A 15,785-nucleotide genomic window follows, 5' to 3' on the forward strand; every position below is an offset into this window, starting at 1 on the left:
ATGCATGTAGATGCCCACAGAGGCCAGAAGAGGGTGTTGGATCCCCCCTGGAACTGGAGTTACGGGTGGTTGTGAGCACCCAGGGAAGGGTTCTGGGAACCGAGCCCAGGTCCTCTGCAGAAGCAGTAAGCACTCTTAGCCATGGAGCCATCTCTTCAGCCCCCAAAGGAGAAAGGATTTCAGTTTTTCTCTTTCCAGCTCAGCATTGTGATATTCCATGGGACCCGTTTTTGCCCTGTTGTTTACACTCCCTAGTTCCCTTCCCACTCCATAGACCTTGCTAGGCACCACACGCTGTGCAAATACAAAACAGATCGGTGGGTCAAGAGTCGTTCTCTTCTGCCAAATTGTATAAGCTCTGTGGGATAAATAATGCTGAGCTCACACGAGGAACTTAGCTGGCGTCTGTTTTCCAGGCAGACAGTTCCAGCTAGAGCGATGTTTGGAATATCAGGACATGTCTTCAGCTATTGCTGCACCGTGAGCTAAAGCCGCCTGGGCTCAACAACCCCTTAGGAGATAAGGCTCCAGGGAGCCTCCCCCCCCCCATGTCTCTTGCTGGGCAGGAAAGGCATTATCTTATTTTAAGGCAACAGCCCAGCTGGTGGTTTGCTGACAGTTTACAATAAAAGCCTTGACCCAGAGGCCACCCACCAGCAGTGACCGAAGAGAACCGTGATAATGACCTAAAATTGTCTCATCAGCTACTTCAGCCCCACAAGACACCACAAAATGTGCCCCTGAAGCGATTTCTATGCCTGCTCTCTCAGGCAGGGTTGCTGAGAAGGCCGATTTTGCTATCCGCGTTCTCAGTGGGTCCCCCAGGTGACGCGGAATGATTTCAGATGCAGGAAATAAATGCTTGCTTTTGCTTTAATAAGTAGTTTTCATGTGTCATTGAAAGATCCCACGTAGGTTATCAAATGAGGGTTTTTTATACCCCCATATTCCTGCTACCTTTTTTTCCAAAGCTCCTTTCAGGATTGGCCAACCCATCAAAAGCAAGCATTTATTGATCACCTACTGTATGCTGCTCATAGTCACACATAGGTTAGGCTTGCCTCAGGTCATGTATGCCATAGTCCACAACCCTGTACATCACAGGTGAGCAAGAGAGACTGACACAAGGATCAGTGTGAGGAATCAGTTGTACAAGGATCCCAGGAGAGGAGGTCATGACCTTGAAGATCCTGCCCCATGCCCTGTTGCCTGCCTAATCACTTCCAAAAGGCCCTGCACCCTGGCACTATCACACCGAAGTAAGGAATTTGACACCGAATCTGTGGGGGACACATTCCCTAACAAGTGTTCAAACTAGTGAGCCGTAAGCTGGATCAGGAGAAAGTAGTTCCTACAGAGAAAAATGTCTCATTTCCTGCAGAGTGGTTGATGCTGGGGCTTTAGGAAAGCCCCTAGGGGACAAACATTTCCACCTGGCCTTCATGCTCAGCACAGCTGAAGGCAAACATCCGGAAGGCCGATGGCCTGAGCAATGGAAGACCACTCATTAAAGACCGACCCTGACTGAGTCTCCTCTAGAAGTAAGCCTTGCCTGTTGGTTCCTTCTGTCCTGGCTAAACCTTATTTTAGTTTCTCCTGAAAACACAAAGATAAACCATTACCAGCCGAGAAAGCCACACTAAATATGCAACAAGCAGTATATGAATCGATTGGCTGAGTCAGTGATTCGGAAAAACCCGCAAACTAGGGAAAGGTCATAAACAACCATGCAGAGAAGTCATCACAGCTGAAGTCAGAACCAGCCAGAGTCCTCGGGAAAGCTCACGGATGTGTGGCTTCGTTATCCGGCCCTCTGTGCCTCAGTTTCCTTTCAGATAAAATGATAATAGTAACCAGTCCATGGTGGCTGCAGGGGATAGTGCATGCAATGTTCAGGATCTAGAAGGAGAATAAGAACCATAATAATAATAATAAACAGAAGGCAAGGACTGGGAGTGTGGATCAGTGTCAGAGGGCTTCCTAGCATACACAAGGGCCTGAGTTCCACCTCTGTGCCAAAAACGTACATGGATAGATGAGATAGAGATGCACCATAAATGATAAATAACTACACAGATGCCTGATGACAGGTAGATGATAGATAGATAGATAGATCGATAGATGATAAATGTAGACAGTAGATAGATATAGATAGATGATAGATGATTGATTGATGATAGATAGATGATAAGTGAATAGGTAGGTCGATTGATTGAATGAACACAGATAGTGATAGGTAGATGATAGATATCAGGAGCATCATCAAATAGAAGCAGATGAATAAAGAAACCCTTTTAAAAACTACATTTGGCTCCTGGCTGGCACAGTTCTGATTTGCTAAACGGCTGATTAAACACTGAATTCTTTCCAGACACTCACATTCAGGCACAGTGATATCACAGCACTTAACATGCGAAGATACGGAGACCAAAGGTAGGAAATGTTTAAATATACACATGTCGGGAGAGGAGTGTAGCTCAGAGGGTAGAGTGTGTGTCCGGGGTGAACAGGGCCCTGGAACTGGCCCTGTGCGCTACAATAAATACATAAACAACGTTTCTGGCTCTGAGAACTGTTTCCAGGCCAGTGGTATAAACTACAGAAAAAGACACCATGTTCACTGAAGAAAGATCAGTACTGACGAGAACACTGGTTACCTTCTCCTAACCTAACAATGAGGCACACGCCCATTCTAAGGCACATTTTTCTCATGGATTCTGCAGCCATAATTTACTTATAGTAAAATTCTTCCCTAGCAGGATGTATTCACTTAATCTTTTTTTTAAAAAAACTTATCTTTCTTTCCCCCAGTGTGTGTGTGTGTGTGTGTGTGTGTGTGTGTGTGTGTGTGTGCAAGCGCCTGCACGTGCGTGTGGTCTGCACTGGTGTCTGCATGGGTGAGCACAGCTATGTGGAGATGAACATGGGGATGTTGGGAGTCTTCCTCAGCTGCTCCCCACCACTGAGGCAGAGCCTCTCCGCTAATCCAGGCATCACCCATGCAGATAGTCTAGCCAGCCAGTTTGCCCTGAGGCCGCTGTCTCTGTCTGTCGTGTGTATGGGTATATGGGTTCTTCGAGGCGAGGGCTTCTTCCACCGAGCCACCTCCCAGGTCCAGTTCTTCAGTTGTCATCTAGTGTGGTAGCCCACACCCTTCAGCTAAGGTGTTCAGACATTTTCACGTAATCCGGCAGACTGGCATCCACCACTTCCTGCGCTTTAGGCTGTGTGCACTCTGTAGCTTCGTCTCCTTTGTCGTCCTTCTGATTGTCTCCTATAATCCCGCTTTGTCTTCTCTATTCACATACCTGCTGTACTGTTTAGTTAGGGGAGTTAAGCCTTCGCTTCTAGGTGTGTATAAAAACGCCGTTCACTTTTTGCTGTCTGCCTTCATACAACGCCACCCTGTGCCCAGGCCTCCACAGCATCACACTTCCGGCTCTGAATCCCATGCTTGCTGCTCTAGTTTGCTGCCCCTTCCAGCAGCGCGCCAGAGCCCCCCAGCACGGCACCAACAGTCTGGCCTTCACCAGCTATTCTTCAAATGGCTTAGAATACCGGGGAGGCGATTTTACACCTAAGCTCATAACGACACCTTCCAGCATCTTCCATCCCTTTGTGTGGCTCTAGATCTCTGTCTGCTGACAGTTCGCTTCTTCCTGGCCAGTTAATGGCGTTTCTCTTTCAGCTTTTGTATAACTGAAAAAGAAAAAGTCCCTGTCGTGCCTTTGTTCTTACAGACACTGTTGTTTTAGGTGGGATTTTAGATTGGCAACGGTGGCTCTGTGTTTTAAAGATAAATATTCCACTGTCCTCTAGGTGGAAGCGAGTCCAACACACAGAAGCCGTTGTCATGGTAACTACTCTTTTATCCACACGTCGACTTTGCTTGTAAGATGTTCTCCCTGATTTTAAGGAGTTCTATGTCGGTGTGAGAGTTTCATCGCGTGGACTTTGCTCAAGGTTTTTTGTGTGCTGGGAACTGGATGTTAGCATCTCCGTTATGTCTGGGAAATGTGAATTTAAAATTTCCATGTCTTTTCTCTTTTCCCCTGGACATTGTCCTACAGCTCATTCATGTTCCCTTGCTGTGTCCAGTATTTCCTCTGTTTCATTTTTGTCTTTACTGTTTGTCTGTAGGTGGAACATTTTGTTGTCAGCGTTCGAGTAACCATGAATTGGAGAGGATTTGACTCAAAGGCTGTGCTTTTGCCTGGAAACTTTCGGCTCGGGTTTTATTTACGTCTCTCCCTAACACACTTTTCCTTTCTGTCCCTCTTGAACATATGGCATAGAATTGTCATTTTCTCAGTCTTTGTCTGACACAGGCATCCTTTCTGTTGGTTTTAATTAACTAGTTTTTCTCTTCATTACTCATGCCTAGCTTTTATTGGCTTCAAATATTGTAAATTTTACTTTTGTTTGGTGTTTGATAAACTTGTATCTTTTATGTTTCTTAGATGTGGGAGTAGGGGGTATATATGTGTGTGAGAGAGAGTGTGGGTATGTGTTTATGTGTGCATGTATGTGTATATGTTTGTGAGTGTGTGTGAATATGTGCGTGGGTGTATATGTGTATAAATGTGTGCTTGTGGGGGTGTGTATGTGTATTGTGGGGAGGGGTGTGTGTGAGAGAGTGTGTGTGTGAGTGTGTGAGTGTGTGTGTGAGTGTGTGTGTGTGAGTGTGTGTGTGTGAGTGTGTGTGTGAGTGTATGTGTGTGTGTGAGTGTGTGTGTGAGTGTGTGTGTGAGTGTGTGTGTGAGTGTGTGTGTGTGAGTGTGTGTGTGTGAGAGTGTGTGTGTGTGAGTGTGTGTATGTGTGAGTGTGTATGTGTGTGTGTGTGAGTGTATGTGTGTGTGTGAGTGTGTGTGTGAGTGTGTGAGTGAGTGTGTGAGTGTGTGTGTGTGAGTGTGTGAGTGTGTGAGTGTGTATGTGTGTGTGTGAGTGTATGTGTGTGTGTGAGTGTGTGTGTGTGAGTGTGTGTGTGAGTGTGTGTGTGAGTGTGTGTGTGTGAGTGTGTGTGTGAGAGTGTATGTGTGTGTGAGTGTGAGTGTGTGTATGTGTGAGTGTGTGTATGTGTGAGTGTGTGTCTGAGTGTGTGTGTGTGTGAGTGTGTGTGAGTGTATGTGTGTGTGAGTGTGTGTGTGAGTGTGTGTGTGTGAGTGTGTGTGTGAGTGTGTGTGTGTGTGAGTGTGTGTGTGAGTGTGTGTGTGAGTGTGTGTGTGAGTGTGTGAGTGTGTGTGAGTGTGTGTGAGTGTGTGAGAGTGTGAGTGTGTGTGAGTGTGTGTATGTGTGAGTGTGTGTGTGAGTGTGTGTGTGAGTGTGTGTATGTGTGTGTGAGTGTGTGAGAGTGTGTGTGTGAGTGTGTGTGTGAGTGTGTGTGAGTGTGTGTGTGAGAGAGAGTGTGTGTGAGTGTGTGTGTGTGAGTGTGTGTGAGTGTGTGTGTGAGTGTGTGTGTGAGTGTGTGAGTGTGTGTGAGTGTGTGTGTGTGAGTGTATGTGTGTGTGAGTGTGTGTGTGAGTGTGTGTGTGAGTGTGTGTGTGTATGTGTGAGTGTGTGTGTGTGTGAGTGTGTGTGTGAGTGTGTGTGTGAGTGTGTGTGTGAGTGTGTGAGTGTGTGTGAGTGTGTGTGTGAGAGTGTGTGTGAGTGTGTGTGAGTGTGTGTGTGAGTGTGTGTGTGAGTGTGTGAGTGTGTGTGAGTGTGTGTGTGTGAGTGTATGTGTGTGTGAGTGTGTGTGTGAGTGTGTGTGTGAGTGTGTGTGTATGTGTAAGTGTGTGTGTGTGAGTGTGTGTGAGTGTATGTGTGTGTGAGTGTGTGTATGTGTGTGTGTGTGTGAGTGTGTGTGTGTGTGTGTGTGTGTGTGTGTGTGGTGAATCACATGTGGGACTCAGAGAACAACTTTCAGGAATCCGTTTTCTCCCTCCATCACGTAGGTTCCAGAAATTAAATTTGGGCGCAGGCTTGGCAGCCAGCACTTCACCAGACCATATACTTGTATTTTTTTAAGTTTTCTCTTCAGGTTTTGCCTCTGATGAAGCCCTGGCATCCTTAGCCATGTCAGGGGTACATGGACTTATCCCAGACCAGGAGAGACCTTATGCAAATTAGAAAAAGCCTCATGTGGATATACACACATGCCCCGAGGGTTTTCGTGGTACCAGCTTAAGAAATCTCTGTGCCTCTCTCCTCTCCATCTTCACCTTCAGCTGGTCTTCTTCAGGCAAAGGTTAATAGCTTTAGCAAGGCCTTGCTTTTACGATCTGGCCGTCCCTGTCCATTGAGGCCAGTGGAAACCAATCTGTCCTCTCAAAATTAGACTGTGTGGAATAAATCCTGAAAATATCCAGTAGGGGGAGCTGCGGGCACAGGCCGCCCTCAGCCAGTGCTCAGCTGACCTGCAGAGCAGCAACCTCAGCTGAGGCCCCAAACCTTTCCCTCCAGACCGAGACAGGTCTACGCACCCCCTCACTTATCTTTTCCTTTCCTCGATTTTTTTTCCTGAGCATTGTTAACTGTTATCATGACAACCCTAAAGAGAGAAAATATCACAGTATCCACTCGGAATCTTAGAGGTTTGCATTACTGTAACCTAGCTTTCCAGTCCCAAGAGCACTCTGCTGGGGGAACAGGGGGGAACGGAACCTCAGAGCCAGAAGCGAGCTAAGCTGAGGGGAGCAGCGTGGAACAGAACCTCAGAGGAACCTCAGAGCCAGACGCGAGCTGTGCTGAGCGGAACAGCGTGAAACTGAACCTCAGAGCCAGACGCGAGCTACGCTGAGCAGAACAGCGTGAAACTGAACCTCAGAGCCAGACGCGAGCTGTGCTGAGTGGAACAGCGTGGAACTGAACCTCAGAGCCAAACGCGAGCTATGCTGAGGGGAACAGCGTGGAACGGAACCTCAGAGGAACCTCAGAGCCAGATGCGAGCTATGCTGAGGGGAACAGCGTGGAATGGAACCTCAGAGCCAGCAGGGAACTACGCTGACGCGAGAGAGGGCGTGGTCAGCAAAGCTCAGCTGGGATCCCAGTTCAGAAGATTCCAGTCGCCAGTCCCTCACATTACCAGTGGCTGAACAATCCAGACAAGCCTTTTCTCTCTCTTCTCTTTCCTTCCTTCCTTCTCTTCTTCCTCCCTCCCTTCCTTTCTTTCAGTTTTTCTTCAAGGGATAGGGGCGACACTAATATACCAACATCTCATTTTCAAAAGTGACTGTCAGTGTCACATGGACCAGACAGCTTCTTTTCCCCTCACGGTGCAAACATTTCTGCCACCTGTGTCATGGTCCTGGCCTGTCTGGTTGCTCGATGAGGGTCCATCGCAGTAACGTCCTGAGAGAGCCATTAGCATCTTACAGAGAACAGCCTTTCCCTGTCTTTAGAAGTCACGTTACTTAAGAACTGCTTCTGTGGTCTGGATATTCGCGTCCTGCCCCTATGTGGCCGTCTGGTTTTGTTACTAGAACAAAGCCCCGGAGGCAGCCTAACCGTATAAAAAAGAGAAGCTTGTTTAGCTGACAGACTTGGAGTTGAGGCATAGGGTTGGCAGGGGCTCGGCTCTAGTGAGGGCCATCTTAGCTGTATTGCAGTGTGACAGAAGCTCACCGGAAAAAAAGAGATGGCATAGAGAGATTGGAAGCCAGGGGCCGGTCTCAGTTTTTAGAAGAACAAAATCTTGCTGTGTGATTCATGATGACCTTGAACTCACTGTGTAGGTCCAGGGGGCTTCCAGCTTGAGATCAGACCAACAGGATCTTCAGTTGTTGTTTTTTTGTTGTGTGTGTGTGTGTGTGTGTTTTGTCCCTGGTAACTAACACACTCAGTGGCACGTGCCTGTAGGTACATGCCTTTGCAGCATGCCTTTATTTGCCCAGTCTGGAATGAATGAAGAAATCTCGTCTGTTTGATGATTCCAGAATGTCCAGGAGGAGCAGAGTCACCGTGCAATGGCAGAGGCACTTGCGATGAAGGCATGGAAGGAACTGGAAGCTGCTCCTGCCGAGTAAGTTCAAAGAGCTGCTCCACCCCTGACATGCTGCCTCCCCCTTCCTGCCTTTAATCCACCTCTATTACAGCCCCACAGTAGAAGTCGCTGAGAGTAACAGTGTTAATAAATTGAAATTGCAATGTGAAACAAGACAGCCTCTCACCTTTACATCTGCCTGTCAACCGGAGGACTGATCCACTGAGGTCACATCTATAAAACTATCTTATGAATCCATCTATGGGTACAAAGTTGTCACATCTTGCTACTGTTAGCTGCTAGGCTACCCAGGGCCGACCACGGGCCTGTGGCTTTTGAAGGATTTCTTTATCTAACACAATTGACTTGTGAATCTCAAACTGTGGGAGAATTAAACACAACTTCTAAAGGGGACTGAGTTCATCTCCCTTCAGAACAGCCCTGGAAGTGTTTTGGCGCCACCCTTGGGTAAGATTGTGAACAGGCTGTTGGCACTTACCATCTGCTTATACATGGTTGGGCTGGCGGCTTTCTTCTCTAGGGCTCTAGACCTTTAGCAAAAGAAAATTTAGAAAACAAAAACAGAGCTGGACATACACGAAGACTTCAAGCGGCCTGAGGAAAGAAAGGCCCAGGGGAAAGACATATTAGAGAGGCAAATGCAGGCCAGACCATCAGTGGGCTGTCCAGGGGCTTTCTGGCTAGCATAGGAGTTCCTCGGGATGGCCTTGAGTCTGATGTCATCCACCTGTGTTTTGCAGGCCGGCTTTCGTGGGACAGCCTGTGAAACCTGTGCAGCTGACAACGTGTTTGGGCCCAATTGTTCCTCAGGTAGGTCTGTCTGATTTTTGTCCATTTAATGCATTGTGAGGGTTTCAAGTCCCCGGGGAGGGTTACTTCAGTTGTAACAGGGGTTATTTCTGGCCTCCAGGGATGTATGGATTTGTATTGTTTTAAGATACTGATCGTCTTAGTTTTCCATTGCTGTAACAAAGGTCACGCACGTGCAGGGTTAGCTGAGAGAAGGTTGGTGCAGCCCACAGCGTGGGAGGCAGAAAGTGTACATGTACCACACTTTCATAGCACAGTCTTGTGTTGATGGACAGCTAGGTTGGTTCCATGTCCTCGCTCTGAGAATGGAGCTGCAATAAACATGGCTGAGCAAGTGTCTCTGGGGTAGGACATGGAGTCTAGGAATTCACCCAGGAGGGGAATCACAGGGTTATATGGCACATCTCAGAATTTTTTTTTGCAAGAAAATCTATAAACACATAAATACTTCAGCCCCGTAAGTTCTTTGGCATGTCCCACAATATATTTCTCTGGCTGCAGAGAGAAGGCATCCTCATTCTGACCCATGGGCTTGTTGAAGGCAAGACTCCATTGACTTTTTCTCTCCGGCAGCTTCTATAGGATTGACTGCAGGGGACACAGCTCTTTGTCAGCCTCATGAACAAATAAGTGTGATAATGAATGAATGAGTGACCCCAGTGACACTATCCTGACCCAGAAGCACAATTTCCAAAGGTCACAGGTGAAAGGATTGAACCCTGGCGGAGCTCTGGCTCCAGGACTGTTATCTAGCCCCTCGGGGTGACAACACAGCCAGGCTCTTACTGTGTCCCATGGAAGCACATGGTAGGTGGGCGAAGGAATGGGTAACCATGGCAACTGGCGATGCCCCAACACAAGGCCCAAGGAGCTTGCAAGCTCCTCTGAATGCCGGTGTGGTCTCACCCATGGGGTGTTGCTCCCAGGAGGGGGCACTCCTGCCTGAAAGTGGGGCAGCTCTACCAGGGATCGTCTATTTTTAACGCTGACTTTTCCCTGCTGCCAGGATGCTCCTTTACCAGGCTGTTGTGGTTCAGAGTTACATCCGCCAGCGGCTTTCCTCTCAGCCGCCCGCACCAGAGATACTCAGTGCCTTGTCGGGAGCCCAGCGCAAAACCCGCTCTCTCTATGTAACCCCTAAATCAGCCCTTACTGTGTGCCCGACAGTCTAAAAAGAGGTTTCCCACCCATGATCTCCTCTAGTCCTCTGCACCTCTGGGAGCTGACGTCATTTTCTGGGTAAAGGAGCCGGGGTGGCAGAAGACCACGTGACTAGCACAGTATTCTCAGCACGTCAGTTTACTGGCTAATCGTGAAAGAAGGAAAGGAACGAACCAGATTCATCCTGTACACCTAGAAATCAAACGTGTGAAATGCAGTGGCGGATGGGCTGGCAGCAGACTGGGGACAGTGCCGCGTGATGCTACTGCAACCGTCTAGACAAAGCTTGGGAAGGACCTGCTCAAGGACAGGACCAGTTAGACCGTGAGCAGGACGTCAAGGATGGAGATGCAGACACAGAACACGAAGGATTTGGTGCAGTTCTTGGTGTTCCGAAAACTTTAAACTTAGTAGCTCCTACGTTTCTAATTTTTTTTTTTTTTTGCTGTCGTCAAGCAAGTACCTCTTTGTAATTGGGATTCATCTGAGCTTATATGAAATGTACTCACCTGCATCAAAAACATGTACAGTAAGCAGAGCAATGGCCCCTGCCCCTCAAAGAGCCCTGCCCTAATCCTGGGAGCTGTGAGCATATCAAGTTACATGACAGAGGACAATAGGGTTGTGGAGGGGTCAGGGCTGCTAACCAGTCGATTTGGTGTAACGAGATTGTTGATGGACAGGTGAGTGCAGTCTGGTTGGGGGGGGGGGCATGGAGGAGGTAACCATACAGACAAAAGTGTGAGAAGAACTTGGTAGTTCACCTGGAAGTGAAGAAAGGGGTCATGAGCCTGGAAACAAACGTGGGATTTGTCCAGAATCTAGGGAAGGAAATAGAAGATTCCAGAAGAAACACAGTCTTTCTGCAACGTTGATTTTAATCTGATGTGACATTTTGTACTTCCCACCTCCAGAACTATCGCATGAACTTGGACTGTTTCAGGCTCCTCCCCAGGATGGTTTGTCACAGTAGCCGCAGAGAACTCACACAATGGGCTTCGTGGTTTTAGTATTCTGGGGGCTGACTGGAAAGTAAACTGTGTAACAAATGAGCCACCAGCTGGGCGCTGGAGGGTTGACCGTTTCTGTGGAAGCCCCTTCCTTGGTCATCCATGGCCTCTCACTGGGCTGAGAAGCCATCTGTTTTTAGCGGAAGACAGGACACAGTCATTCCGGGCCCTCGTGGGTTACTTTTCTCTTCCGACCCTTGCATTGCCCCTTGTCTTTCAACAAGTATGATTTGCTTACAGAGATGTCAGATGCCAACAGGGGGACCTCTTCTCTTCATACCAAGACTCTTAAGTCCTGCGGTAGGGCTATCCAAAGGCGAAGCCAACAGCTCAGTAGGGAAGAGAACCATGCTTGAAGATCCATTTCCTTTCTTAACAGTGTTAGCGCAGGCGCTATGGTCCACCTCATGCACTGAAAATCCTTACTCGAATAAAAGAGAGACGAAGCCAAGATCCAAACTGGGCCTCTCTGAAAGGTTCCTCCACCTCGTTGTACAGAGTCTCGGAAGGGCTGCCTGAGACCGTGACCCTTCCTGGGTCCTTAGGAGCCATCTCTGTGAGCTATGACCCCGCCCCATCTTCTGCCCACAGTGTGCAGCTGTGTCCACGGTGTGTGCAACAGCGGGCTCAACGGTGACGGGACCTGTGAGTGCTTCTCTGCATACAGGGGACCCAGGTGTGACAAGCGTAAGTGACTGTGGTTCCTCACTGCTGTCCCAGACGGAAGAGATAAGGGTGTTCCACGTGGGGGGGGGGGGCGGAAGGGATTGCCAAATGTTGTAAGAGGAGACCAAAAATTAAGCAAACATGAAAAAAAAGAAAGAAAGAAAAGCTAAAGAGAAGAGGAAAGGGAGGGAGGGTGTTGTGGTCAGAGCTGTGCTGTGGGAAGGCTGAGCAGGAGGCAGCAAAACGGGGAACGGAGTAGAGAGGGAAATATTCAGGCTCGGGGGCCAAGAGGGGCTATCCTGGTAAGTTAGTCCTTAAAGGAGACAAAGTAAGCTCTCAGTTACAGAAACACATGAACAGCCACAATAGAACAGTTTCCTATGTGACTTGCCCAAGGGCACCAGAATGGCAGAAAGCATGGGGGTTCAAAGCGCCGGGATCCGTGGGAAATTATTTAAACAGTCTATGACGCCGAGTCCAGTTAGAAGATGAAGAGCAGGGGAGAGATAAACAAGGACGCTGGCGGAAGAAACCGCAGAGAACTCTAGGACGCCTGGAGTCCTAAGGAAGGACCTGGAAGGAGGTGGCCATCCCCGTGCCTTGTTAGACCCAGTAGGGCGGCGGACTTGGAAGGCAGAGAAATTGGCTGTTTTGCCCAGGTCAGCATTGGTCCACAGTCTCCTGAAAGTCACGGGCAGCCCTCTCGAGGACCTGGTGAGAGAGGCTGGTGTGTCAGGGTGCAGGTGGCAGGTTCACCTAGAGTGTTCAGTGTCTCTGTGGGGAGGGGTGTGGGAAAGTGAGCACTGGGTCCATGCCAAAGATGCAGCATTAAGGAGGGAGGGTGCATTCTGGATGCACCGCCTTGGCAGACATCCCACCAAGGACTGTTAGCTGCCGCAAGGGCAAATACAACAGAGGCGCCACACTGAACCCTTTGCCCCGCGTCCCAGAGCTCAGCCTGCCTGCTACACTATCGCGCCAGCGCCCTCTACTGGCAAAACTTAATTCTCTCTAGAAAGGCGAAATCCTTTCACCCCGCCTACTACATCCCAGGCCTACTACAGCCCTATGGCAAAGCAGTTTACACAGGATGAATTGGAGCCGAGATGATTAAAAAAAAAAAAAAATATTTAGCCTGTGACACTAGGCTCAGTCGGTGTATCATCTGGGTTTTAGTCTCCTATGGAACAAAAAGGTTAGAAAAGTTTGGAATTCTACACTGGAACGGGGCTCTGTCTTCTCTGCAGAGGAGACCGCCCTGCAAACCAGCGATTCCCAGGGGCCCTCTGTGACCTGGACCAACCTCCTTCCAAGCCCCACTCTCCATGGCCCAGTAGATCTAGGAGCAGATGGCCCTCCCAGAAAACCTCCCAAGGAAGAACACTGTCAAATTCACTTCCAAGCAAAAAATAATTTTTGTCGAATCAAAAGTTAAACAAGAGACTGGCACACACACACAAAAAAAAAATGTTTGCAATTCTCATGGCAGGTACACTTTTACTAATGTGAAGACCATGGCTGAGTTTTAAAAATAGACCCAGGGAACAGCTAATGCTCAGAATCAGACATGAGAAGCCCACAAGTAACTACGCCAACACGTAAAGCCAGACTGAAGTCGGATGGCCGCTCTGGAGCGTGCTTGTGTTCGGTTTTGATTTCTTGCCCATTCTATGTCTCAGTTTGCACGTGGATTATGACCATCCGTGGGCAGAGAGGAATGGCAGGGAAGGCATGGATTCCTGCCAGCTGGGGGAGGGGCGTTGTAGTCGGACTTTTAGGAGTTTACCTTGGAGGGGGGATTCTGAGAATGGGTAGATAAGAACACATAAACCAATACATCCAGGGCATAGCATTTGTAAGAAAAAACAAAGCTGGAAATAATCTAAATGTTGAACTTGGATGAATAAATTTTGCTACATCCTAAACTTCTATATGAAATAAACAGCCAGTTTCTATATGAAATAAACACATACACACACACAAAAAAAAAACTTCAAGGGTTTAACATAATGGTCCTCAGGCCATGTGCCAGGGAACCACATCAAAGCCATGAGTACTTTGGGATTATTTAAATTATTGGGAGAAACAAGGAGAGTGGAAACTGGTACCTGACCCATGCTGTAAGACCTGCTAGCCTGGGTCCATTCATAATTCTGTAGTTTAAGCTACATTTTTTTACATGACATAGTACCTTTGCCCAGCCATCCTGTTAGTGGTTGTTGGGGTTAAAAGTAAGTCCCAGAGCTGGGGAGGCAACTCCATGGATCAGACACCTTGCTGTGGAAGCATTGAGGACCTGACTTCAAACGCCCAGAGCTGGGTGTGGCTTGTGCACATAGGACTCAGGCACTGGGGGACCCGACGACAGGAGGATAGTTGGGGCTTCCTGGCTACAAGCCTAGCTCCTAGCTCCGAGTTCAGTGAGAGACCCTAATTCAAAAAAATATGACTACATAGCAAGTTTTCACAGTCTGAGTCACAAGAGGTCCCGTGTCAAAACAAAAACGCAAACAAACCGCCTTATCCTACTAATGGGAGGATTTCTGTCGCTTTCTTACACAGCCATCCCTGAGTGTGCGGCCCTGCTCTGCCCAGAGAACTCCAGATGCTCACCTTCCAGCCAAGATGAAACCAAACTCAAATGCAAATGCCTTCCCAGTTACCAAGGCGACGGCCAACACTGCAAGCGTGAGTAGGAACCCACTCTGTGTTTCTGTATAGTTCAGAGAGAGATACACAGAGTTCTGGCCGAAAGCTTGGTGGTCTTCAAAGCTTGGCCGACGCTGCTTCTGTAACCAAGCACACACAGAGATGATGTCAGCACGGCATTCACGGTTACAGTCCCTGATGTTCCCGTGTGATGTGTTTGGTGGAGCGGGGTGGTCAAATGGGACTGAAGTCTGCATTTCCTCCTGAACACGGCCCAACTGCCTTGTGCCTATGACACGTTTGAGCCACCATTCCCTGGCGGCATGTTTCTCGCTCCTCCGCCTCTGAGAGCGCTAACTATCCACCTCTCATTGTCTCATTGTCTCTCAAGCCATCAACCCATGTTTAAAAAGCGTCTGCCACCCTCACGCGAGTTGTACCTACCTGGGACCAAATCGCCACCGTTGCTCGTGCCAAAAAGGCTACCGCGGGGATGGCCAAGTGTGTCTTCCGGTAGACCCCTGCCAAACAAACTTTGGAAACTGCTCTACAAAGTCTACAGTGTGCAAATACGATGGACCTGGACAGGTGAGCTAAGAACACGTGGAATTTATGTGCAGTGCAATTTCTAATTGGTCTTAATGATTAAAAACCTGGAGTCAATTAGCGGGGTTAAAGATGAAAGATCAGAGAAGCAGAGTAGTCAGCCAGGAGTTCTTACCTCTACTGAGTCCTCAGACTGCATGCTCAGACTGAATGCCTTGATCTCCTGTCTCCTCCTGCCTTTATTCGTCTCTCCACCCAGCCACTTATCTCCTCCTCCCTAGTGTTGGAATTAAAGGCATATGACTCCCAAGTACTGGGGTTGAAGTTGCGAGCCATCACCCACCTGATTCTGTTTCTCTTTGAGACTGATCAATTTCGTGTAGCCCAGGGTGGCCTTGAATTTACAGCGATCTGCGATCTGCCTGCCTCTGTCTCCCGAGTGCTGGGAGTAAAGGTGTGTGCCACCACTGCCTGGCTTCTGTGACTAACTAGTGTGGCTAGCTCCACACTCTGATCTTCAGGCAAGCTTTATTATTAAAGCAAAAACAAAATACCACCACACTGATGTATGTGTTCAGAAATAGAGAAAGGAGCCCCAGTCACCCAAACCACTGGACAGGATGCGGATAGAATTCAAAATTAGATTAGATTAGTTTAACCGAAGTTATACAGATCAATCAACATCCCCCTTCAATTCTCTGATCTCGGAATTATCTTTTTAGATTAAGGGAGACCCTGGGAGTCCAAAAGGATGGGAACTGAGCAAAAGCCAGTAGCACTGGCAGGTTGTAGGGACTGAGGGTATTCAGGGTGAGACACTATCCCTCTGAATTATGTTATGACCTTAAGTAACTTTAAAAAAAATGCCCTGGCCTGGAACCTACCCTACTGAGGGAGAACAGTCAAAAGAGCCCTGCCACCTGTAAGACATGTCCATCAAGTATTTAGTGGATGCTGACTGT

The 15,785-nt window shown here is 48.3% G+C and overlaps 1 protein-coding gene across 1 annotated transcript in view; it reads left to right on the forward strand.

Annotated features, from left to right (window-relative positions):
- The window catches only part of Stab2 (stabilin 2), a 156,203-nt gene that overhangs the window by 24,851 nt on the left and 115,567 nt on the right, over positions 1–15,785 (forward strand). The window contains exons 6-10 of the mRNA XM_041676250.1: positions 7,914–7,999; positions 8,722–8,791; positions 11,554–11,649; positions 14,191–14,316; positions 14,669–14,865. Coding sequence (XP_041532184.1) covers positions 7,914–7,999; positions 8,722–8,791; positions 11,554–11,649; positions 14,191–14,316; positions 14,669–14,865 — 575 coding nt within the window. The remainder of the gene's footprint in view (positions 1–7,913; positions 8,000–8,721; positions 8,792–11,553; positions 11,650–14,190; positions 14,317–14,668; positions 14,866–15,785) is intronic.

This window comes from Microtus oregoni, unplaced genomic scaffold, assembly GCF_018167655.1.
Source record: "Microtus oregoni isolate MIOR12 unplaced genomic scaffold, Mior012 000001F_ref0000356, whole genome shotgun sequence".
NCBI lineage: Eukaryota > Metazoa > Chordata > Mammalia > Rodentia > Cricetidae > Microtus > Microtus oregoni.